Here is a 26,308-nt window from a genome sequence, read left to right on the forward strand (position 1 = left end):
AATACTCTACTATCCAAAAAATAATAATATGCCGAAAACATGATTGAAAAAATATGAAATCATATTAAAAAAAATGAAATTCATGACTGATTCGAACTTGTGTTGGTGTGCACAAAATTTAAAACAATTTTTATTCAATTTTTCTTTAATTTCATAAAAATTCAAATTCAAGTTTCTAATTTTAAAACTTTATTTTATGTTAACTAATAACAATGAGTCTTATCAGTTTTTGTTTGTCACCACATTATGAAAATTTACGCAATTCTATCAAATTGGGGACACGCCAACGAATATATTCGTTCAATTTCAATCGATCCATCTTTCCCACCATTACATTCATGATCTTACCGGCGATACCTTCGTCCAAGTCACTGCATTTTCCGGTGCCGCGATGCCGGAACCCTAAACCCTATTATCCGATAGCTTGGGGCAAGACTCAATTTTTGTACGAAACCAATCAAATTCAAATGCGCATTTCAAAATCGAAGGCGAACAAGTGTTTATCATTGTCGACGGGTGCGGACAACACAAATGAAGCTGTTTTCGATTTAAACCGTGGAAAAGGCTGGATTCATTTTGTGGGCATTGGAGGATCTGGGCTATCTGCTCTTGCCGTGCTCGCACTTGAGCAGGTAAGATGTTTCATAGGCCACAGTAGTCTGTTGGCTCGCTGCGAAATGGAGGGAAAGGAAGAAAAATCAAAGATAAAAAGAAATATTTTTAGGGGATTCAAGCCTTTTTTTTTTTTTTTAAATTATAAATTGAAAGAACCTAGCTCAACTGAGTTAAAATAGTTTGTCTGGGCTGAGCCCTTCCCCCCTTCTATTTTATGAAATGTCCTTTCCTGCGATTTCCTGGCAACCAAACGCAGCCTAGCAGCATAATTGAGTTTGGTTATAGTAATTAGATAAGATTTGAATGGTTTTTGGATTTTGATTTGGATGTAGGGTTTTGAAGCTAGTGGCTCAGATTGGTTATGGAGCAGCTACGTGGATGCACTGGAGAAAGCTGGTGCACGTTTGTACTTAGGCCATTCCTCGTCAACATACAAAGAAACAATAGGTCCAGCCTACCGAATGCGATTGTTGTTTCAAGTGCTATTCCCAAAGACAATGTTGAGATTTTACACGCAAAGACAATTGGCGTACCAGTGTGAGTCTATTTATTTGTGTTATCTCCCACATTGTTTGATTAGCATGTATGATGTACTTATTCTTGCTTCAGGAAGCAAAAAATCGAACTGACTTTTTCTCATAGAAGCTTGAAATGTATTTCAAATTGTGGAATTGTTCATTTCAGTACCTGATGAAAGTATTTCAAGTTGACTAAATTGTCTCTAATGCTTGTTAGTATTCCAGGTACAAGCGAGGTCACTGGTTGGGGAAGCTAACCCAGCACCATAATCTCATTGCTGTTAGTGGAAGTCACGGTAAGAGGATGTTGTCTAAGCTTTACTTTCATCTTTATTAAATGCGCATACTTAAAGTAAGCGGAATGGTTCAATTTGTTTGGTCTGCAATATGAATTGGATTTTTAAATATGTCATTCCATATGATTACAGACTGCCATCTGCCAATTTAATGATCTAAGGAAGTGGATATCTGCCTTTGATCTAAGGAATTATATGATAACAGATTCGACAGCACTTTATTCTTGTCCAATTGAAGACAAGAACATGATATAAAGATTTTTTTCATAGAAATGTAAAATGTACAAACCATGTAGAAAATTTCAATCAACTTTATAAATTGAAAAATCACATTCTATTTCCTCAAAATTATTGAATGCAATCTTACCTTAGTTAACTTGTTTTGCGAACCTACTCAAATGTCCATGAATTTTCTGCAGCTGGAATATCTCAAACGCATTATTTCTTTCACTCTTGTTAATTTAAATATGATAATTTTTTGTTTTGGATGGCAATAAGCTGCTCAGATTTAGATTATATAAATGAAGCTTTGTAGTCAATGGTGCTAACACGGCAAGCAGTGCTATTGATATTTGACCAAGGATGTTTCATATTCTCTCTCTCTCTCTCTCTCTCTCTCTGTTTTTTCCTGTCAAAAGATTATTATCTTGATTCATAACTTATTATAGGGAAGACAACCACAGCAAGTATGCTTGCCTACATTTTGAATGCGATGGGGGATGATCTTACTGCTGTTGTTGGGGCACATGTGCCACAGGTACCATTTTACTTGGCACAAGTTAATTCAATGCTCTGAATTGGGACCATAAAAAAACATGCAAGTTTCTTTTGAATCTTTTTATTTTCACCAAAGCAACAAGAAAAAGCAATTGCAGAGAAAGAAGATAAGGCATCCTCCAAAACAAACCAAAAACAGGAAAAGAGAAAAAAATACAAAAGATTTAAATTAATGATGCCTTCCAGTTCCTATGGATATTGGACAGCAAAAGACCCTAAAAAACCCCAAAAGAGTGAGCCCAAAAGGAAACCAAAGGCATAGCTTTCCCCCAAATCAAACTCGGGGGTGTCTTCTGGTCTCTAAAAATAAAAATTCTGACGTTCCTTTCAAGCCAAAGTGTCAACAAAATAGCAAAGACTGCACAATCCCAAAACCTTTTCTTTTTCCTGTTCCTTCCAAGACCCCAAAAATGCAACCCTATAAACTCATGGACATTCTGCAATGCCTTATAGCGATTCCACCCAAACCTCTCAAAACAGGAAAACAGATTGTTCCACAAAAATCTTTCACCCCACAATGGAAAAATAAATGAGAATTAGTCTCATATTCCGCAAAACACATCATGCAAACATCTGGCCTGAGAAGCTCTGTGAGGCCTCCTAGTCTGAAGCAAGTAGTTTGTATTAACCCTGTCGAGAACCAAACTCCAAATTAAAGATCAAATCTTAAAAAGTACTTTAGCCTTCCATTCAACTTTACCCATATAAAAAGAACTAGGGCTAAGGGATTTAGTAAGATGGACAATTTTTTTTTTGTTTAAAAAGACCCCAAATAATCCCCAATCCAAAGCATAGTATCCCCCCTCCTATTAGGATTGAAAGCACTTAGAACACTCAACAGGCAAGTGAGACTCTTGAAAAGATAGAAGCCCCATGACACAATACCACCCTAAGAAGAATAGAATTATGAAATTGATGCTTATGAGTGGAAGATAGTCTATACAAATGAGGCACTAAAGATTCCAATGAAATCTTACCCACCCAAATATCCTCCCCAAAATGAGTGCTATCCCCCAATCCAAGCAGAAAAACAAATGAGGGCAAAAAGGGCTACTCCCCCTATTATCCCAACCATTCTTATGAATACCATACTTGCTTTTTTTGCCTTGTGCCATAAGGAATTAAGCCTCTAAGGGGAATCTTCATAACCATTTACCTATTAAGGTGATGTTCTTAGTGTTAGGAACCTGTGAGCATCTAGATTAAAGTGACACCAAAGATTTAACGTGGTTCGGTCAATAATGACCTACGTCCACGGAGCACACACCAAATATTCACTATCGCTGGAAAAATTACAATTCTCTCTCTCTCTCTTCCTTCCTTCTTCCTCTCTGCTCTCTCTGAGCTTCTCACTATTCTGCACTCACAATTACATCTTCCACAGCCCTCTATTTATAGGGCTTGGAATTTAAATCACAATTAAATAAAATCAATTACAAATGGAAGTTATAACAGAGAGACTAATGAAGAGATAAATTCCACCGCGTTTCTGACTCAGCTCCAGCTTGCAACGCGTAAGATTAATTTCACCGCGTTTTCCAACTTAGCTCCTCCTGGCTGTCTTTTGGCTCCAGCTCTAACAATCTCTCACTTTGAGACAGAGACACCTCCTCAACCAGAGTATCATGAATAAATGATGTGCTCATAATATGTGTCTTCAAGCACGAAGACCAACTGAAGTTGAACACAACTTCAGTTTCTCAGTAGTCACCATCTTCCTGTCTGCTTGATTCCTGCAGACTAATCATCATGGTTGTCATCTTCACAACTGGTGTAAAAATACCGGTGTAGTCAATCCCTTTCTTCTGCTTAAAGCCTTTGACTACCAACTGAGACTTGTACCTTCTGGAGCCGTCATGCTCCTCTTCGATTTTGTACACCTACTTGTTGTGAAGGCCTTTGGGGAACTTCCACGTTCTGTTGGAGGTGAGGGACTTCATCTCATCCTTCATCGCAAGCTCCCACTTGCTCGTATCTGCCACCTGACATGCTTCATCATAACAGTCGGGCTCTCCTCCATCTGTAGGAAGTAAGTAATCAATATACCTTCTGTTTGGAATATGGGACCGAGTAGATCTCCTAAGCTCCGGAGCTGGAGTAGGAGACGGTGGTGCGACGATCTGCTCCACTCTTTCCTCCACCTGAGGATTCTTGGTATTCTGCCTAACACATTCTGAGTGGACTAGTTCTAGTCCCTTCTTCTTTGGGGCATGGGTGTTTATCTGGAAACTAACCCTCTTCTGTTTCCTGATTATACAATCCTCACACATGTCAACTTGCATTGACTATAGACCACTCAATTTTTCCTTTGAGTGTATCACGCTGAGTCCCTTCTCACTCATGTGACCAAGTCGTTGGTGTCAAATGTTGCTGTCATCATTTCTTGCAACAATTGAAATAGACATGGAGGCATTGGAGGTTAGAAAAAGTGTTCCGCTTTTCCTACCACTCGCAATCGTTAGTACACCCTTTGAAACTTTTCATTCATTGCCAATGAATTTCATCGTGTATCCCTTATCTGCCAGCTGACCAATTGAGATCAAATTCTTTCTCAGGTCTGGAATATAACTGACATCCTTCAGCTTCCATACTGATCCGTTTATATTGATTTTCACAACTCCCTTGCCGATTATGTCGCAAGGTTGATTGTTGTCAAGGTACACCTTACCAAAATTACCTGGTGTGTACTCCTCTAGGCAATCTCTGCAGCATGTGACATGAAATGAGGTTTCGGAGTCTAAGACCCAAGACTCCTGCTTGCTTTCCAAAGAGCAGATCAACATCTCATCATTTTCGGAAGCAATATTTGTTTCTGTCTTTGCCCTCATTTCGAATTCTTTCTTCTGACTCCTGCACTGGTTCTTGTAATAATCAGTCTTTCCACAGTTCCAGCACTCAATAACTTTTGTGCTCTGGGAACCTGTGTTCTGAGTACCTTTGGGATTTCCGGATTTGGACCGTTTGGGCCTAGATTTGCCGCGGTTGTTAGATCGTCCATGCTTGTTTCCTCTACCTCGACTCTCCATGTTCAAGGCTGAACTCGAAGTGGAGCTATGGTTCGACTGCATTCTAATTTCCTTCGTCAAAATCATGTTGACGACTTCATCGTATACAAGTTTCGATTTTCCTGCGGAGCTACTGATGGCAGTAACAACACCATTCCAACTTTCAGGCAGCTGACTGAGAATCAGTAGGGCCCGAATCTCATTATCAAACGTTATCCCGACTGAGGCGAGTTGATCAGATAACTCATTGAAGTTATTTAGATGCCTGCTGAAACTTTCACTTGCAGACATGTTCATCGTAAATAGTTTTTTTATGAGATGTACCTTGTTTGCAGCTGAAAGCTGCTCGTACATATTAGAGAGCGCATCCATCAGAGATTTGGTGGATGTTATATGCTTGATATTGAACGCCACAGATTTCGACAACGTCATTCTGATGGCTCCGAGAGCTTTTCGATCAAGCAACTCCCATTTGTCCTCGTTCATGGATGTTGGCTTACCCTTCAACGGTAAGTATAATTCCTTCTCAAACAAATAATCTTTTATCTGCATCTTCCAAAAACCGAAATTGTTTCCGTTGAACATTTCGATTTTTGAGTTCTTTTCATTCTACATCTTGATTCGCTGATTTAGAGATGAAATTGGCTCAAATGGATAGCGCGGTTGGATCCGGAACGATCGAAAACCCTAGAAATGGTTCAAGTTGCTCAAAAAACGTACCCAAAACGATTTCGAAAAGTTCAGTCAAAGTTTGGTCAAACTTGGTCAACTCTGTTGACGTGGCGTGCTGACGTGGCACTGTTGACGTGGTGCTAAAGTGGCATGGTGGCGTGGTAGTGCTGACGTGGCAGCGGTGGGGGTCCACCTGCTGACGTGGCACCTCTGCTGACGTTGCACTCACACGCTGACGTGGCGTTGAGGCAGAGGGTCAGACCCGAGTCAGGAATCGGATCTTGGGTTGATCCGGTATGAGTCAGGTTTCGGGTCGGGTCGGGTCGAGGCGGATCGAGCGAAGAAGACGAGTGCAATGCGTGAGGGATCTGGTACCGGCGCATGACCGGCGCATGGAGAGGCGTCTTGCTTCGGCAAGGTGCGTGAGGGCGCGTGAGCCTTCTTTTGAACTCCATTCGAGCTCCAGCTTGCTCAGTTCTCTTTGTCTCGGTGAGCTGAATGCGATTTTGGCCTCAAGACTTGGTTTCGATCTACTGGAAAGAGCTCTGATTTCGGGATCACTTCCGATCTGGATTTTCTGCTCCAACCTTGCTCTGATACCACTTATTAGGACCGGAGGAGCTTATGGGTGGGCTTGATACACATGGGTGAACACCAATTTGACTTAAAAGCTCAAGCTAATTGGGTCTTGGGTCCATCCATGTATATTAGCACCCATTATCCACTTTAATTTTTCAATGTGGGACAAGCTCACGAGTGGAATTCTCAACAATCTCCCCTCACTTGTGAGTTCCTGCTCCCTCTTGAACGGAAACCGTCTCCCTTCTGGGACAATTCTCCAACAGTTGCTCAAGTGGGCCTTACCATTGGCGTCTTACGTGCCTTAAATTGCATTCCACGTGCCTCCAAACCAATCCTACCTCCCATGTCATGACCCTATTCGGATCCATCCGCAGCTTAGATGATCCTTATTGGCCTCAGCCACACACTTGGTCCTCCAACTGTTAGCATGTCAGGAGAATTTGCTTCCCATCTCAACTTTTACGATGTTGCTCACCCAGAGTTACGAACTGTTGGCTCTGATACCACTTGTTAGGAACCTGTGAGCATCCAGATTAAAGTGACACCAAAGATTTAACGTGGTTTGGTCAATAACGACTTGCGTCCACGGAGCACATACCAAATATTCACTATCGCCGGAAAAATTACAATTCTCTCTCTCTCTCTCTTCCTCCCTTCTTCCTCTCTGTTCTCTCTGAGCTTCTCACTATTCTACACTCACAATTACATCTTCCACAACCCTCTATTTATAGGGCTTGGAATTTAAATCACAATTAAATAAAATCAATTACAAATGGAAGTTATAACGGAGAGATTAATGGAGAGATAAATTCCACCGCGTTTCTGACTCAACTCCTAGCTTGCAACGTGTGAGATTAATTTCACCGCGTTTTCCAACTCAGCTCCTCTTGGCTGTCTTCTGGCTTCAACTCTAACACTTAGAAACCACATTACCGTAGGCATACCTCCCTCTGGTTTTGGTCTCCTAGCTGCTTCCCAACTAACAAGATAATCCCTCTTATCCTCTTGTAACCTGATCATAGAAAATCTCTCATAAGCTTCTCCAAATGCCCTACCACTTGAGTGGGAATTTTAAAAAGAGAAAATAGTAAGTGGCCCCCAAGAGAAGATTAGGCTAGGACAACAAATTGCGCCCTGCTAGAGATCTAAGACCCTCAACTCTTTTTTTTAGATTAATGCTTGCAGAGCCACTTTTAACCAAGTTTATTTTCAAACTTGAAATCTTTTAAAAAAATTTAAGCAAAGAAAGGACCGTACGAAATTTCTCAATACCTTTCTATAAAAAGAAAATGGTATCATCTGCAAATTGCAAATGAGACACCTCTACCTCCTTCCTACCAACTTCCAGGCCCCTAATTACACCTAAATCTTACGAGACACAAGCCTACTCAAACCAACCACTAACAGTGTGAACAAGTAAGGAATAATGTATCCCCTTGTCTGAACCCCCTGGGCACTCCAAAACATTCCCTCGGCTGCCTGTTAACAATCCCAACATATTGGTCAAACTAAGGCAGCCTTTAATCTATGTATGCCATAACTACCCAAAACCCTTTTTAACCATCTCCTGTCCTGGAAACCCCAATTTATTATATCACAAGCTTTCTTGAAATCTAATTTGAAGACAATGCCTATTTTACCTCTGCTTTTTAACGCCGTCAATCACCTTATTTGCTACCAGGACTGCATCTAGAAGTTGTCTCTCTTTAACAAAAGCAGACTGGGCCAAAGAAATTGTTTCTGCCAACACTTCCTTGAGTCTCCTTGACAAGACCTTAGTGAGGATCTTGTAGATGCTAGTAACTATATCAGCCTAAAATCCTTCACCTTCCTTGACGTTTCTTTTTTAGGAATGACTGCAATGAAAGAAGAATTAACGCTCTTACAAACTCCATTCCTATGGAGTTCCCCCAAAAAAAAAAATTCATCACATTTTCAAAACTTCCCAACCATCTTGGAAGAATGCCAAAGTAAAACTGTCTATTGTTGGAGCTTTATCGCTATCCATATCAAACACTGCCTTTTTTATCTCTTTCATTTCAAACAGCCTCTTTAACCAATTAGCAGTTCCTTTCCCAATGGGTTCCCAATCAGGCTCCTCCATCACCATTTTCCTGCAATCCTTAGTGTAAAGGGTTTTAAAGAAGTTAGTAATCCCCTCCACTACTGGATACCAAAAAACAAGACCTAGGATTACCTCCCAACGGGACACCTAGATAAGACAAGGACCAATCCAAAAGACCACAACCCGCTGATGAAGCCAACTTTGTAGACCTATTAGAATGTCAAATTGATGGATGCTATTCCACTTTTCCCCAAGTTAATTTTAAGCCCATAAACCCTCTCAAGTATTTGAAAGATGAGTCAAATGTTCAAGAATGACTCTATTTGATCACAAATGAAAAACATCGTATCATCAGAAAATTGAAGATTAGACACACAAACCCCCTCCCTACCCAATTCCAGCCATTTAACTAAACCCTTATCAACCAGCCTCTCCACCATTCTACTCAAAATATTTGCAAACAAAAAAGAAAAAAAAGAAGATAAAATGTTGAAATATTTTCTAAAATAATCGATTTTATGGGTTTTCAAAGTCTTCCATTTCTGTATTCTCTAAAGTATTTATGAGGAGCATTTAATGCTATGTGGGTTTGTTGGAAAGAGTGAAAAAGGAAAAGTCATTAATAAATGATAAGGTAGAATATTCTCTTAAAATTGATTAAGAGATAGTGCTAGTGTGTACTCTAGTGCACCCTAGGACAGTACTTCGCACCGTCCGCACACGCACCCGCACGCGGCATGGGCTGTAGGGCGCTAGTGGTGCATTTAGTTGGCACACAAGCACTTAGCACTTAATTGAGGGGAATGGTGTGTAATCCCAAGAGAGGGGGGGATGAATTGGAATTTTAAAAACTTTTGCGGATTATATAAACGATTCACCCAAACAATTTCCCAATCAAAATGTAAGGCGTGTATGTAAAAACAATCACAACAATATAAGCGATCACACACGTGCGGAAATTTAAATAAGATAAGAGAGAGAGATATTGACACCGAGATTTTGAACGAGATTTGGCCATACTCACCTATGTCCTCACCTTGGGCAAACCCCCCAAGGATTCCACTAACCTACTCCTTAACCGAGCGGAGCAAAAATTGTTATTCACTCCTTCAAATAGGATGAAGCCCTCCTCTCTAAGCAATACCCCACGCTTAGTACTACTTCAATAGGGTAGAGTCCCCCTCTCCAAGCGATACCCCACACTTGACCTAGTTTATACCCGAATCGTAAAACACTCCTTACAGGGTAGAGTCCCCCTCTTTAAGTGATGTACCCTCACTTGGCCACAGTTCACAACCCAAACTGTGAAGAGCTTGTTTGAAAAATATTTTCGTACAATGAAGTGCTTTTGAAAAGCTAAGATGTACAGTTTGAAAAACTATATGCACTCTCAAATGATTTATAAAATGAAGCTCAGTAGAGTTAGGGTTTTCCTCTCAAAAATATTTTTCAAGTAAAAACTGAGAGTTGGGAAAATGATTTTCCTCAAATGATTGACCTTTGTGAAATGTGAGAAGCCTTTCAAGTAAGTATAAATTAAATGAATATATGTTCAAAGCTCTCTTAACCAACTTAAAAATTTTCTCCAAAAAGGGTTTTGTCAAAATGAAGAGTATCGGGGAAATGATCTTTGAATATATCACAAGAGTTAAAAAAAGAAAAGGCCTTCAAGCAGTATATATTAACTTTGATATAAGCTTAAGCCTTTTCAAGAACCTTTAAAATGGTTTTCTTTAAGAGAGTATTTTCAAATTGAGAGATGGAGAAATAACATTTTGATCTTTGAAATCTCAAGAACAAGAAACTCCTCAAGCAAGTATATATAGATTTAATATAAGCTCAAAGCTTACTTGTATAACCCCAAGATTTTCTCCAAAAAGATTTTTCAACAGAAAGAGTAGGAGAACATGAATTTGATCTTTGAAATGGAGTATAAAGTGTGAGAAAGAATCAAAGAATAATAAACAAAGCTTTTAATGTATTTCTCTGACATTTGCAAAGTGATTGGGCCAAGTATTTATAGGCAATTTCAAAATATGGTCGTTATATGACCGTTGGACATTTAAACAATATTATATTTCAAATTTTCATGACCGTTGGAGCTCAAAATTGCTTTAGCTTGAGAGGTCCGGTCGACCGACTAAAGGGCGAAATCCTTTTCGCGAGCTTTGGTCTGCCGGGCATCCGGTCTGCTGGATCAACCTTCATATGAAGGTCGGTCGACCAGGCCAAGAAAGCTTTTGAGAGCCTGGTCGATTGGGCCCTTAGTAAATTGCCCAAGGGGTTAGTCCAGTCGACCCAGATGAAACATCCGGTTGACTGGCCCTTTGTAAAATTGGCCAATAACACTATCCGGTCAAGTGGGCCTTAACAACCGGTCAACCGAGCCTTAACAAAAATGAGTTTAAGGCCTTTCTTTGATTTCAAAAATATTTCAAACCTTTTGGAAATGTTTAATTTTGAGTGTAAAAAGTTTTTATGAAAATGTTGGGTTCCTAAGGTTAGTTTATGGCCATGATAGAGCTTCAGTTAAATCATATGAGTATGCATGCACAAATGAACCCTAATTACCATTACAACTTAAAAATAAGCCGTCTTCAAGCTTTACTTTCCTGATGTTCATGGAATATGCCATGGTATATGATCGTCTAGGAGCTTTTTAAGGCTTCCATATTGCAGCATCATCTGTGCTTTTAGAAAGGTAAACTTGTTCATTCACTCAGCACATAGATGAGATGCTGTGATTTGTCATAATCAAAATAGGGATCAGACTCAAAAGGTCAACAATCTCTCCTTTTTTTATGATGACAAACACAGTAGCAAAAATGGGTTTAGCCTGAAAAGGCTCCCCCTAAGAATATGCATAATTTAAAATATATTCAGTATAGTTCAAGCATATATACACATGAAGACTTTAGAAATTTTAAGTTTAGCATTTAAGTCTAGTTTGGTTCAATGTGCGTTTTATATTGAAGCTGACTTTTAAAAAGATTATTCAATTAAGCACAGAATTACATGATAAAAAAATGATTTTAATTTTGTAATAGGTATCATGTCTTATCATTTCCATTTTGTGAATAACAGAAGGGTAGGGAGATACCAAATGTAAAAGAATAATTTTGCTCTAAAACTTCTCCCCCTTTTGTCATCAGCAAAGGGGCTTAAAAAATATCTCTTTTGGTGAGAAGACCATTTAAGCATTCAGATCCCTTAAGTTTAGGAATTTTATAACATAAGAGGAATTTTTTTTTTGGAAAAATTTGCACGTCACGAATTAAAAAATCTCCCCTTTTAATATCATCTTTAAGTCTTAGGGATTATTCTTGCTGAAAAAGAAACTTTAACACAAGGGTTCAAGCAAGCTATGTTTTTTTGGTGAGCATTTAAGGCCATATTTCATAGTTAGGAAAGGCAACCATATAGATCCTAAAGATATCAGAAAATTTTAAATAGAGATCATATGGCAAAATTTGGAACAATATTTCCACCTAAGATTACTGTGAGAAAAAAAATCATTATGTTTAAACAAATGTATAAATAGAAAGAGTAAAGATGAAAAGCCTTGAGAGAGAGAGATGAGTGGTAGTGACCAGTTCTTGGTGGGAACTTGCAGGAAGGATAGGTTTAAAGAAGTGTCGATTGTTTGAAGGGATTCTTGAACATGCCATTTTTGAAAGGGAAAGGGGTCTGTGTGTCTGTCTTATTAAGTAATTTTACTGGATATTGCTTAAGCCATTTTTATTAAACCAATAAAATCATTATGCTAGAACACACATGCGTAAGAAGTTTAACAATTAAGACATGCAAAGTGTTCCTACGTACCAAGAACAATCCATATTAATTTAAATTCAATAAAAACAGGATATGATGTTTGAGGTATTCAGAGCAGACCTAGGACTCAAAAATAAAAACAATACGATGCATATGAGTCCATAAGAATGATTTAAATGGAGCTCAACTCCCCTAATGTTCAATGACTATGCAAGGATAAAGTTCAATATTCATTTGTCATTCACTCATCCTTTCAAAAATTAGCATGCAACAAATTTTACACAATTAGCTCATAGTTTTATCAAGTGTGTGATTTCAAATTTAAAAACAGCATGCTTAACCAATTTGGTCCTAAATGAAGTTCAGAAGATTAAATCTAGACCAAAAGAAGTCCATGAACTAGACTTTCCTAACACAGATGATGTGTATATAATTTAGAGCGTTTTTGGAAGAGTCCATTTTAACAAAATTTCGGCAGCATGCCATCTGTAAATAGAACATTTTCCAACTTGCAAAACACAAAAAGCATGCATGAGATAGCCTAACAGATTCTACAACATTCAATTCACAAGTCACTGCATCAGCCATGCAGGTGGCGTTCCAAACAAACAGCATGCAATCCAGTATAGCTCAAAAACAATTTATGCTATAAAATATCCATCCATCAAATGATATAACTATTAAGCAAAATGGGTAGTAGGTCTTTAGTAGTGCATAAGAAAAATAAAGTAGGGAAAAAAAATGTATGTCAAAAAGTACAGATCCAATATAAAAGTGTTTAACAGCCCAAAAATTTTAAAAATGATCATCAAACTTCAAAAGCTGCTCCCCCTAAGAAGTGTAGTTTAGGCCTCTCCATTGTGCCCTCCATCAGATGATCCCGCCTCATTGCCGCTAATGTCCATGGGACGCCTCCCTATCTCATTATCAATGTCGTCTAGGTCATTGAAGCGGTCATTCATCACGGTGAAGTTGGCCTGCATGACATTCTCCAGCTCAATGTAATTATTCTGAATATCAACGAACCTGTTTTCTAAAGAAATTGCAAGTTCTTTAACTTCTCTCTGTAAGGAGGTGAGGCAAGCGTCTGTAGACTCTAAGGATTTAGCTGTGGATTCCCTGAATTCATTTAAGGATGAGGAGTCTCTCAATAGTTGCCATAATCTCTACATTCGTCGGCTGTGGAGGCTGGTCCTGTGGAGCTCTTGGCTGATCACCTGCTCTCCTATGGGCCTGTCCTAGCCACATATTTCCAACAAGCTTCGTACCCCATCTGCTTTACGGTAGTGGAGGAGATGTCTGTGGGTTTCCTTCTTACTAACAGTGAGTGCCTCTCCTTTTTGACTCCTAATCTCACAAATATTTTGTTCAAAATTCCCCCGTAAGGCATAATGATCCTGTGTCCAGTGGTCTTTATGAACATCCACTTTATAATTTGATTGGGCAGGTCTACCTTCTTCCACATGAAGAGACACCACATAATAAAGTAGTCTAGGAAGGACACATACACCTTGGACCCACTTTTGGGCAAAATATTGTAGGAAATCAGATGGTGGATAATTTTTGCCTCTAGGGAGAAGGTCTTATATTCAGGGGTATGGTTGAGGTTAACCACGGGGTGTTCCATGACCCTATTAACAAAAGCTTCAACAGTGAAGCCCTGTTCATTTATTCAAGTAATCCTGGGGTCAGAGCAGTCAAAATCTCCTCTCTCAATCTCAAATGTCTCTGCAAGGAGCTGGGCATCAAACCTAAAAGGTTCCTCTAGGACCCTAGAGTAATATCCTCGGTCATTGTGACCTAGGTTTGAATAAAATAGTCTCACTAGAGTGGGTACATACCCCTGGGTTGGAAGGCAATGAACGGATACCACCCTTGGTACCTGAACATTTCTAAAATATTTCTAAAATATTGTTCCATAAAGGAGATGTCTAGGATCTTACCCATTATCGCCTCCTTTGATTTGAAATTCATTTCGTAACGCATCTTCTCATTAGCAGAGATGTACCAACTCCCCGAAGTTTGGCCGATTTCTTGAACAACTTTTCTCTTGTCGGCCCTAAGCATGGTGGAATATGGATTTTGGTGGAGGATTTGATGGAGAAATGAGAAGAGAGCACGAAATTTGGGAAGAATAGAATTTTTTCTCTCAAAGATGAATGAAAAATGGAGCAATTCAGGCGCACAAAGCTTATATACCCTGACAGTCCGGTTGACTGGGCACACTGTCAGTCGACTGGAGATGCATTAAAGCGGAGTCTTTTTGTTTCTATTCGGTCGATTGGGAAAGGCGCCGGTCGGCTGTCCTTTTATTGTTGTTTCAAATTCTACTGGCCAGTCAACTGGTCAGATTTTCTCCTCTAACCCTCCCTCTCCCCCCCCCCCCCTCCCCCCAAAAAAAAATAAAATTATAGAAGATCCTAACTTATTGAATTCCTTTTGAACCTTTGTTTTTTTCCTCTCGTAAGCCCTAGGACTCACTCCCACCTTCACCTTATGGCCTAAGGGACTCACTAACTTTGTACCCATACACTCTAGGAGTTTTGTGAGCCCCTTTTGTCTCTCTCATTCCCCCCCCCCAACAGGGCCCCCCAAAAAAGGAGGACTAATAACAGTGGTATCTCCCTTAAAGGAATCCCCTCCCTGGCATATGACATTATTAGTAAAATTAGAATGATTGGGAATGGGAAGGATACCTCTTTGATAATAATTAGTTTTTTGATCCTCCAATGAAAGCACGTTCACATTGTCAACCACCCTCCCAGTAGACATGGAATCTCCAAGAATATCGATCGCATTAGGATCAAAGATCAGAAATGATGGCCAAAGAACCCTCTTCGACAAAATCTATTATCTGATTTTTCAGTGTTCCTCAAATGGTGAACACCAACCTGCGCTTCTTTAGAGAGCTTCATAGGACTTTCTGTCCCATCTTCCAATTGATCGAACCAAGGAACATCTTCCAAACCAATTAGAGCATTCTACTCATTCATAAGCACAATCACAGAATCAGAACTTGTTCAGCCTGATTATCATCCCTATCAATTCCATTCTCAGCCAATAGTTTGATCTAAAGGCAAGCATTTTTCAGATTCACACGTACTTCCCATTTCTTCAGCAGAATCAGAATAAAATTCCCATCTGAACCTGAAACCTCCAAAGAGTGCAACCAACCTCCAATGTCGATTGTCAAACAACAAAGAAGAAAGAACTCTATTAATTGGAACACCTGATTCTGGCATTTTATCTTTAACCTGCTTCACGTGAACATTGGATAGTAACACATGATCTTCCAGCTTCTTAGTCTTTAAACCACAAGAAGAATCAGAACCTATACTCTTTATCACAGAATAACATGCTTCTGCTACCTTATTCTGATGAACTTCAGCGCTTAAGACCCAAAGTTGACTTCATTTGATCCAGCTTAAAAACCTTACCTGTAACCAAGCCTTCATGGTTCTTAGGGGACACAGCAACCATATTGGATTTATCCAAGCTCAACTCCCTTATCTGACCTAGACTCACATCTTCATAGGGCTTAGTTTGTCTTTCCTTTGCAACACCCCATCTGCTCACTATTTTTCTCGGCTTCTGGGGACCCATTTAAATTCAAACCAATATGATTTAAATTTACATCCCTACTGTTCAGGCTAAGCAATTTGGCGTCATTTAAATTTAAATTTGAAAAACTCCACCTACGAAATCTCAAAGAGGAAGGTGCTGAAACCAGAAAATCCCTACTGTTTAAGCCAAGCATTTAGGCGTCATTTAAATTTTATTTTCACAAACCCCACCTACCAAATCTTGAAGAAGAAGGTGCTGAAACCAGATATCTCTACTGTTCAGGCGAAGCAGTTTGGCATCAGTTTTTGCAGCCTTCACCAGAGGAATTCAAAAAGCATCGGCATAAGAAATCCCTGCAAGCTGAAAACAATAGCTTCCCCCCCCCCCCCCTCCCCACCCCCCGACTTCATCGATTCCCCAGACATTTGCTAAAGCACAATCGGCACATCTCCATCCCAACTCACAAACTCTCAAATTTGTCAAAAGCAATCTCCTTCAAAGCATGAAAGAAAGTTTTCCAACCTGCCACTTCCACGCCCTCAGGAATACAAAGAAAGTGGGGATGACCCTGCTTTTTAAATTTCTCCAAGCACAAAAAACAGCCACTTCCATTCAACAAGAGTTTCAGGCTAAGTACACCCCAGACTGACCTGCAAATATTTCCTCCAAGATCCTTAAGGTGCCCTAAACCAAAATCAGATAAGCCCAACTTCCCTAAGATCCACTGAAATTTATCAACATTCAACAATAAATTCAATGAAAACCTTCTTGCAAATCCAGACAGTCAATGTTAATCACCTTTCGATCAGCCTTAAAGTTTCATGAACTCCCATAAAGATAATGTAATTCACAACTCCCCTGCAAAATGAACTAGAAAAGAAAAAACCAAAACTACTAAATCAACGAGGATGAGAATCTTCCCTTTAATATTAAAATATCAAATAGTTATTAAATGCAATAATATGTTGATATGGTTTCAATTCCTTCAAGCTGTAGTAGATTCATTTCTCTGGTAAAATTTGTCACTCTTTAGCCTTTATCTATCATATTTCAAATTTGGGTCCACACTCATAACCTTCATCTTATTATATTTCAAATTTGTGTCTTGTTAGCTAGGGGACTAGTTAAAATTACTATTTTAGGAAATTTCTTAATTCAGTGCTGAGGAAATTATGACATTCAAAGTGAACAGTTGTATTAAATGCAATATTTCTTAAAATAGCACCTTAATTAGTGCCCAGGGGACTCGTTTACAAAATCCTTCAAATTTTCCTTGTGCAGGTTATTGTGACAGCGATGACACTGGTTGATGATAAAAGAAAAATTTATGAATCAATCAACTGTATGCGATTACATTTAAACAATTTTATGGGCATTTCTAGGCGCTTTGAGATGGTTGGTACAATTTGCGGATGCCATATATATGATGATGATGCTCATCATCAGACAGAAATTTGTGTGGTTCTTCAAACAGCTCGCCAAAGATACCCATTTGCCACTATTTTAGTGGTATTTCATCCTTGTACGTTCAGGTCTCCCTGCGAATAAATAGGAATAAATTATGCAAATGTCTTTCCAACTTGCTTCATTCTTCATTCTACCTGTGACTACTCTACTTTTTGCTGGCCTGATTTTGGTAACTTTTACAGTCGCCTGGCAGAACTGAAGAATGAATTTGCCACTGCATTTGGTGATGTAGATATAGTTGTGGTTACAGCAGTATGAAAATCAGACACTACATTTCTCTTTAAGTTTTCACCGGCTAAGCTCTCCTTTGTGGCTTAATTTATGATGCCAGGTACATGCTGCCAGAGAAACAAATGCATGGAACATCAGTGGGATGGATCTAGCAGCTTCAATAATTGGCCCCCAATCAGAATCCCTGCACTGGTATTCTGAAATTTTAGATTCAAAATTTCCATAAGTTGCTTTTTTGTTGTACAATATGAGATAATATATCCATTGAGTGCATTAGCCACACTTTTGTGTTTGCCTATGCTTGGAAGTTTTGGGCTGTAAAGATCTTCACCAGTTGGGAAATATAATTGGAATATAATGTTAGGAATCCTAGCTAAAAATAAACTGGTTGCTAGGAAATGTTAGGTGGGAGTTTCTAGAAAACAAGAAAAACCAATTTGCCAGTCTATTAGAAAACTATCTTCTTTGAAAGATGAAGGGTTTGTTTGGTATCATTTCTGTTTTCTATTTTCTGTTTTCGTTTGTATACCATAAAGAAACAAATTATGAAAACATGTTTGTTTACATTGCTAGTTTTCTGTTTCTGTTATTGATTTTTAGCTGCTTTTTGGAAAAACTGAAAACCACATTTTTTGGTTTTTAGTTGTTTTGACAACTGTTTACTATCCATAATTAAATTTTGTGAATTAAATCATTCATTTTATACAATAATTTTTAATAAAAATTAAAATAAAATGGCCATTTGAATTTAAAATATAATTAAAACAAAATATCCATTTTTCAAAAAAATTAAAAAATAATGAATTCCATTTAAAAAAATATTTTAGTATCTTTTAGTTGTCATGCACAATAAATTGTTCTTGTAAAGTGAATTTTGAAATATAATAATTAAGTAAACTTGTTACATTTATTTTGTATTTATTATAATATTTTTTAATTTGTATTCTTGTGTACTTTTACTGTTTCAATCATATTTTTTAATTGTAATTGACTCAATTACAAAAATGATCACTTGTTCAATCAAGTTTTGAATTTGTTTTAGTTTTAGAGGTAATAACCAAACAAGTTGGTTTTCAGTTTTTAATTTTTGTTTCTAATTTTTAGTTTTCATTTTCATAATTTTTGACAATGATGCCTATAAAAGATTTCGCAGGAGAGTCTAAATAAACTCTGAATTTTATTATCTTGAAAAATTACAATGAATCTTACAAGTAAGTCTTAAATACAATCTGTTAATCTACCTATATACAAAAACTAATTAACTAACTAATAACAACCTTCTTAACTATAAAGAAAATAACCAATATCAGCAACAGTTGTTGCTTTATTAGTTTCTTCACACAACTGCTTTATATCCTCACATGACTTATCAATTTTAACAGCCACCCTCAAGAGCAAAGCTCTTGTATGTTGATCTTCCTTCACATAATCTGGATATTCAATCTTAGGGGCAAATATGTTAATCAACCCCAACTTCTTGATTAATCTGATATGATTATCCACACCAAGTGCCTTAGTAAATACGTCTGCCAATTGATTTCTAGAAGCAACATGAAATGTTTCGATAGTACCATCAAGAACTCTATTTCTCACAATATGACAATCTGCCTCTATGTGTTTTGATCTCTCATTAAACACAGGATTTGCAGCAATATGCAAAGCTGCCTGATTGTTACAGTACATTAGAACTGATTTATCATGCTTCACTTGAAGATCTCTTAATAGATAGAATAACCAAGTTACTTCACAAGTAGTACTTGCCATTGCCCTATATTCAGCTTCAGCTGAAGACCTTGACACCATTGACTGCTTCTTTGATCTCCATGAAATTAAGGCATTTCCAAGAAAAACACAATAACCAGTTAATGATTTTCTAGTGTCTGGACATCCTGCCCAATCAGCATCACAATAAGCTTTCAATTGTAAATCTGAATTACTAGGAAAAAATACACCTTGCCCTGATGTTCCCTTGATATATTGCAATATTCTAGTGGCTGCCTGCATGTGTGGAAGCCTTGGCTTAGCCACAAACTGACTTAATCTATTTATTGCATATGTCAAATCAGGTCTGCTCGAGGTTAAGTACATCAGTTTGCCTACGAGTCTTCTATACTTGCTCGAATCTGACAACAAATCTCCACAATCCTTGGACAACTTCAATTGTTGCTCCATGGGAGAGTTAATAGGCTTGCATCCCATCATGCCTGTTTCTTTCAATATATCAAGAGCAAACTTCCTTTGATTCAAGCTAACCCTTCTCACTTCTAGCAATCTCAAGCCCCAAGAAGTATTTAAATGAACCAAGATCTTTATCTCCAAATTTGGCATCTAAAACTGACTTCAAACCAGCAACACAGTCTGGATCATTTCCTGTGATGACCATGTCATCCATATATACTAACAAAGCTGCAAATAAAGAGCCTTTCACATGCACAAACAAGGAGTGATCAGCAGTAGATTGAATGAAACCAAGTGGTTTAATAGTGGTAGAAAGTTTAGTGTACCATTGTCTAGAGGCTTGTCTTAAACCATAAAGAGATTTGAGTAACTTACAAACAGCAAGAGAAGAAGAAGTAGGTGTTAAGGAACTCCCCCCTTTACTATGATAACCAGGAGGCAGATTCATATATACTTCCTCATCTAAATCCCCATGCAGAAAAGCATTGTTGATGTCCAATTGATGAAGAGGCCAAGCTTTGGTAGTTGCTAATGCAATCAAGACTCTAACAGTTTTGGCTACTAGAGAGAAGGTTTCAAGAAAATCTAGACCTTCTCTTTGAGTGTAACCCTTTGCAACCAGTCTTGCCTTGTATCTTTCAATTGAACCATCAGAATTCAGCTTAATCCGATATACCCACTTACATCCAATGGGTGTTTTACCAGGTGGCAAAGTAGAGAGCTCCCAAGTATGAGTTTTCTCAAGTGCCTGAATCTCCTTGTCCATTGCCTCTCTCCAAAGAGGATTTTTAACTGCTTGAGAGAAAAACTGAGGTTCTTGAGGAGAAGAACTGACTGTCATCAGGTAGGACTGATAACTTGGTTCCAAATGTGAGTAAGGCATTGAGCTGCATCATGAGGTGCACCTGGAATGTGAGTAACAATACAAGAATAATCCTTTAAGTAAGCAGGTTGTTTGGTATGTCTGGTTGATTTTCTGAGAGGTGCAGATGATGGTTCTGCTACTGTTGTAGAAACTGGTGCTGTTGGAATAATACTGTGAATTGTTTGTTTGGGTAAAGAAGGAACCAAAGAATCAGTAGAAGCGTGAATATTAGGAGAAGTAATAATAGGAATGACAGAAGAAGAAGAAGAAGAAGAAGGATTAGAATTAAAAAATGGAACCTCAACTGAAACAGAATCGTTAATTGGAGTTGAACAAGGAATATGATTTTCAAGAATGCAAATGGGAGTAACAAATGAGTCATTACCTGAACTAGAAATGGCAAGGCCATCAACTTCAGAACTAAAAGGAAAAAAATCTGAAAATGATTCATTATTACCAGCAAAAGGGAAAATTTCTTCATGAAACACCACATCTCTAGAAATGAAAACAGTATGTGTAGATATATCTAGGACTTTGTAACCTTTCACACCAAAAGGATATCCTAGAAACACACACTTCCTAGCTTTAGCAGTAAACTTAGACCTATTATGAGCTAAAGTAGATGCAAAACAAAGACATCCAAAAACCCTTAGATGATCATAAGAAGGAGCATGACCATAAAGCACTTCATAAGGGGTTTTATGAGACAAAACTGAAGTTGGGATTCTATGAATCAAATAAACTGCTGTTAAGACGCAATGTCTCCAAAGGTATAAAGGCAAGTGAGAATGGAACAAAAGGGATCTTGCAACATTTAAGACATGTTGATGCTTCCTCTCTACTATTGCATTCTATTAAGGGGTTTAACACAGCTTAATTGATGTAAAATTCCCTTTTGGGCAAAAAAATTGCTCATAATAAACTCTGTTCCATTATTAGTCCTTATAACCTTCACTTTTCTAGAAAATTGGGTCTCAACCATATTACAAAATTGTTCCAAAACAGATTGTGTTTAAGACTTGTGTTTTATCAAGTAAACCCATGTAGATCTAGAACAATCATCTACTATGGTTAAGAAATATTTGCACGAATCAATGGTAGAAACAGAAAAAGGACCCCACAAGTCACGATGTATCAAATCAAAGCAATTTTTAGAAATATGAGAACTTTTATTACAAGATAACCTCTTTTGTTTTGCAATAGGACAAATATCACAAAGAAAGTCTTTATTTGGATCAAAAAAAGGTACATTATTGGACTTAATCAAAGCCAATTTAGCATTTGATAAGTGTCCCAACCTGAAATGCCATACATGTGATTGTGGCTTGTTGACTGAAAAAAATGAAGAAACTGAAGAAGAAAAAATAGACTTGCTTTCTTCCAACAGGTAGAGCCCATTGCACTCGTTACCTAGACCAATCGTGCTCCAACGAGCAAGGTCCTGGATAAAACATAAATTTCCAAAGAAAATAAGGCAACAAAGAAGTGATTTAGCAAGTTGACTGACAGGTATGAGATTAAAGCTAAAAGAAGGAACACAAAGAACATTGTACAAGGTAAGGGTCTCAGTGATTTGGACAGTCCCAATGTTAGTAACCAAAGCAATTTCATCATTGGGTAGATTCACATGAGTATTCAAAGTGGCTGTGATATGTGTGAAACAAGTAATTGAATGTACCATGTGGTCAGTAGCCCCTGTATCTATGACCCAATCAGTGGATCAAAAACAAGTTCTATTAACCAACTTGGCTGAGAAAATAGTGTGTGTCAAATTGGGAGTAAAGAAAGGATTAGACATAAAACCTGACATGGTTTCAAGGTAGTTATTATGTGCTTGAGGCTGGGAAGAATTGATTGTCACAGCAGCAGCACTATGAACACCAGCAGATCCAGAGGTCAATCCAGACAAACCATTACCAACACTCACATTAGCAACATGATTGTCACTAGGAGTTGATCCTGTATTGAGAAAAGCCAACAGCTGCTCACATTGAGCCTTGGTGATAGGACATTGAATCTGACTTTGGGAAGAATTGTCAATCATAGTTCCTTTAGTGCAAGAAACTTGATTTGCACTTGACCTCCCTTTTAGCTTGTAACCAGGTGGGTATCCATGTAACTTGAAGCACTTATCAATAGTATGCCCAAGCATATTACAATGAGTGCACACAGGTTTCTCTTTCTTGTTGTTTCCTTTGTTCCATCCTGAATTTTTAGAGCTGTTTCCCTTTGAGTTTGCAAACATTGCCACAGTATCAGGTTTAGCACTATATGATCCTCCATGTCCAGCATTCTTGTGAGATTCTTCTTGAAGTACTAATGCATAAACCTTGTTAATTGAAGGGAGAGGCTTATACATCAGAATTTGAGTCCTAATGGTTTCAAAATTTTCATTCAATCCCATAAGGAACCTCATGACATAGGCTTTGTCATGATTAGTACTGAAAGTTTTATTTGCATCACATGTACACTCTGGTTCTAGATTCAGCAATCGATCCCACAACCTTTTGAATTTCGTAAAATATTCAGTTACTGACATCTGATTTTGAGTAATATAACAAAGCTCCTTTTGAAGATTGTAGATCTTGGGACCATTACCTTGAGAGAAGAGATTTTGCAATTCCAGCCACATCTCTCTAGCAGTTTGACAATACATCACACTGCCATACACATCTGCATGCATTGAATTGATCAACCAAGAATTATGAAGAGGAGATTCCGGATCAGGTATAGCAATTTTTCCATTAATAAAACCTATCTTCTTCTTGGCAGTGAGAGCTAGAATCATGGCTCTTGACCAAGAGTTATAGTTTTTCATGCCAAGCAGTGGTTGTGTAACCAAGATGCTACCTGGATTTTCATTTGAATTGAGGAAAAACGGATTTGAGAGATTAGAAGAGGATGGATCGGATTGATTGCTTGAATCTGGGGACGCCATGGATATATCTTCAAGCTCCTGTTTTCGGCACGTCTCTAACTCACTGAAGATTGCAGCAGATCAGGAGAGAGGGACTCAGGGGAGTCGAAGATGGCTCAGCGAAGCAAAGAGCCTGCAACATTCAAGCTTGCCTTTCCAAGAACAATTTCCTCCCTCAAAAGTGCCTTAAAGCCCTTGAATCACTGCAAATTTGCTGCAAGAAATGCACCTACGGCTCTGATACCATATAAAAGATTTCACAGGAGAGTCTAAATAAACTCTGAATTTTATTATCTTGAAAAATTACAATGAATCTTACAAGTGAGTCTTAAATACAATCAGTAATTCTACCTATATACAGAAACTGAGTAACTAACTAATAACAACCTTCCTAACTATAAAGAAAAATAACCAATATCAGCAACATCTGTTGCTTTATCAATTTCTTCACACAACTGCTTTATATCCTCACATGACTTATCAATTTTAACAATACCAAAGGGCCCTGAAATGTATTTAGGTACCCAGCAATATAGATGAAAAGTCCTCTGCTTTGTCCCTGTTGTTTTCCAAAATGTTTCTTCCTAATAAACTAAGTAAATATTACCAAATTTGAGAATGTGATGGACGAATAAACATCTGCTTTAATGGGTAATATTTGGTGACTGAATTCCCTTCCTTCAGTGGTAGATGGAGATATAAGGCCAGTCCATAACATCAGTTTTTTCAACAAGTAATTTCCAATGCTTAAACAAAAGTAAATGTTCTGCAAGAGAAGGCAACGCTTTTTAGGTTTGTCACTCTCATGGGTAAGGTGAACTGTTTTGCCATCTAACATTCGTTTAAGAACTGTGTGGTCCATCACTGATTTTACTTTGGTGGCTTTTCAGGAGGATGTGGTAAACAAATTAGTAGTTCAGATTTCCCAGGATTCTGACTCTGAAACTATTATCATAACACTTGGATCAGGTAGTCAATCTTTATTGCATTAGTCATTTGGTCTTTTTCCCCCTTATTTTGAACAATATTGAAACAGGGAAACTTGGTTCTCTCTTTGTTCTTTTATGAAAATATGTGCATAAATTTCTGAGTCTGGTGGATTTGTGAATGAGCAGGCGATATTACCACTGTTATCCAAAAATTGCTCCATGAATTGCAGAATAAATTGCAGAAAAAGTAAACTTTTAGCTTATTTCATGCTACAGAAATTTGTACGTTACTGGTCCGAATACCAGAGTGGTACTCATGGTTTTAAATTGCGGTAGCAGTTAGCATAATGTAACAGTAACAGGTGTAACGGGAAGCGGGAGTAGCAGATGTTACATAGTGGGAAGCGGGTGTAACGGCAGTGAATTTTTTTGAAGCACGCACAACCTTGTGCATATTAGTGTACTCGTATGTTTTAAACTTTTAGCCATTCTTAGAAAAAGTTTTAGTGTATTTTGGATCCTTTAGTTCGAGTAACTAAGTTATTTGGTAAGGGCAACAAGTTTACATTTGTTTTAAACCGCCATTGATAGAAAATTATGTGTGTGTGCGTATTTATACTTCTCATTGTTCTTATCTGTGATAAATTATTATGTGTGCTAAATTAATTAATAAAACAAAATTCATTTTACATCATTAATCTATTAGACACATAAGACATACGAATAATATAACTACAAAATAGCTAGAAAAGAAAGAAGAAGTTGAAAAATAAAGAACATAAATATCACATTATTAAGATTATAAAAAAAAAAATATTTTCCTAACAAGTTAGTATCTTGAAATTGTTAATTAATGCATCTATTGTGAGCATTTAAAGAAATAGTAAATTTTGTATCATTGTCATCCTTATTAATATTTTCCCCCTCGTCACTTGGTATATTGAGAATGATATATGAAAGAGAGAAAAAGTGAGAAGAATAAGTAAAAAATAATTTTTTTTGGTGTAACAATCCTATAGCGGTGTAACGGCCGTAGCCACCTTAACATAATGGTCGCGGTCCGTAATGGCCGCTACGGCCGTGATTTTTATTCCCACTGATTTTGCGGTGTGTAACGGTATCGGTAACCCAAAAAACCGTTGCGTAACGGCGTTACGTAACAGTTGCGACCTTTATTTAAAACCATGGTGGTACTACACTAGAATTCCTGAGGATGGGATATAAATTACAGTTAATTGAATAATAGCATGGTGTTTATTATTGTTAATTTATGATCGAACCTTGGAGATATCAACAACTTTGTCACTGAGGGAAGATTGTTTTTAGTTACTAATGATCATTGTCCAGGGCATCACTTTCTTGAAATCTGAGAGGCTTTTGATGGAAGACTACGTTAAGAATGCTTGATTGATGCATTTTAGCATGAAGTCATTTTCTTTGCTAGATTTAGGTGGTCGAAAAGGAGCAAGAGCCAGACCTAGGATTCCATGATGAAGTGCAATTTCCTGGGAAGAGTTGATGACAAAGGGGTCAAAGAGACGCTGCTGGGCTACTTCTCTGTACTGAAGGAAGTGGTGGAAGCTCTTGTTGCAGTAAATTTTCTGTACAGGTAATCTATAATTGATTGTAGTTGTATTATATTTTCAGGTTTTTCTGTTGTTGTAAGTGATATCTATAATCAATTGTAACTTTGTTTTATTTCCTGATTTCTCTTATAGAAGTGTCACAAAATTGAGAGAGATTCTGCTGAATTTTCTAGCTGCGAGTGCTGTATAATGTTTGCATATTTACATGAACTAATTTTCCCTTGGGTACCAAGTTTTTCGTATATTCTAAAGGATGGATCTTGGATGCTC

The 26,308-nt window shown here is 37.8% G+C and overlaps 1 protein-coding gene across 6 annotated transcripts; it reads left to right on the forward strand.

The window, feature by feature from the left end:
- Positions 1-325: 325 nt before the first annotated feature.
- LOC131146806 (uncharacterized) lies at positions 326-26,308 on the forward strand. Of its 6 annotated transcripts, none has more exons than XR_009134458.1 (9): positions 326-632; positions 948-1,150; positions 1,359-1,429; positions 2,098-2,186; positions 17,147-17,387; positions 17,664-17,755; positions 24,208-24,492; positions 25,800-26,061; positions 26,171-26,308. XR_009134458.1 is itself a non-coding variant. In XM_058096599.1 (7 exons), exons 1-7 carry the CDS (start codon positions 339-341, stop codon positions 24,211-24,213), a joined length of 996 nt encoding a protein of 331 aa, XP_057952582.1. In that variant the 5' UTR covers positions 326-338; the 3' UTR covers positions 24,214-25,070. The 6 variants fall into 6 exon arrangements, 1 of the variants encoding a protein (XP_057952582.1); XR_009134461.1 differs by lacking the exon at positions 26,171-26,308 and having other exon boundaries at positions 24,208-24,315; positions 24,414-24,492; positions 25,897-25,948; XR_009134457.1 differs by having other exon boundaries at positions 25,800-26,308.

Source organism: Malania oleifera, chromosome 13 (assembly GCF_029873635.1).
Source record: "Malania oleifera isolate guangnan ecotype guangnan chromosome 13, ASM2987363v1, whole genome shotgun sequence".
Lineage (NCBI taxonomy): Eukaryota > Viridiplantae > Streptophyta > Magnoliopsida > Santalales > Ximeniaceae > Malania > Malania oleifera.

Bases quoted from the DNA above. Each gene is read 5' to 3' on its own strand.
- LOC131146806 (XM_058096599.1), top strand. From the start codon at position 339: ATGATCTTACCGGCGATACCTTCGTCCAAGTCACTGCATTTTCCGGTG. The intron at 1,430-2,097 runs GTAAGAGGATGT...AACTTATTATAG, and splicing joins TGCTGTTAGTGGAAGTCACG to GGAAGACAACCACAGCAAGT. The intron at 2,187-17,146 runs GTACCATTTTAC...TTCCTTGTGCAG, and splicing joins TTGGGGCACATGTGCCACAG to GTTATTGTGACAGCGATGAC.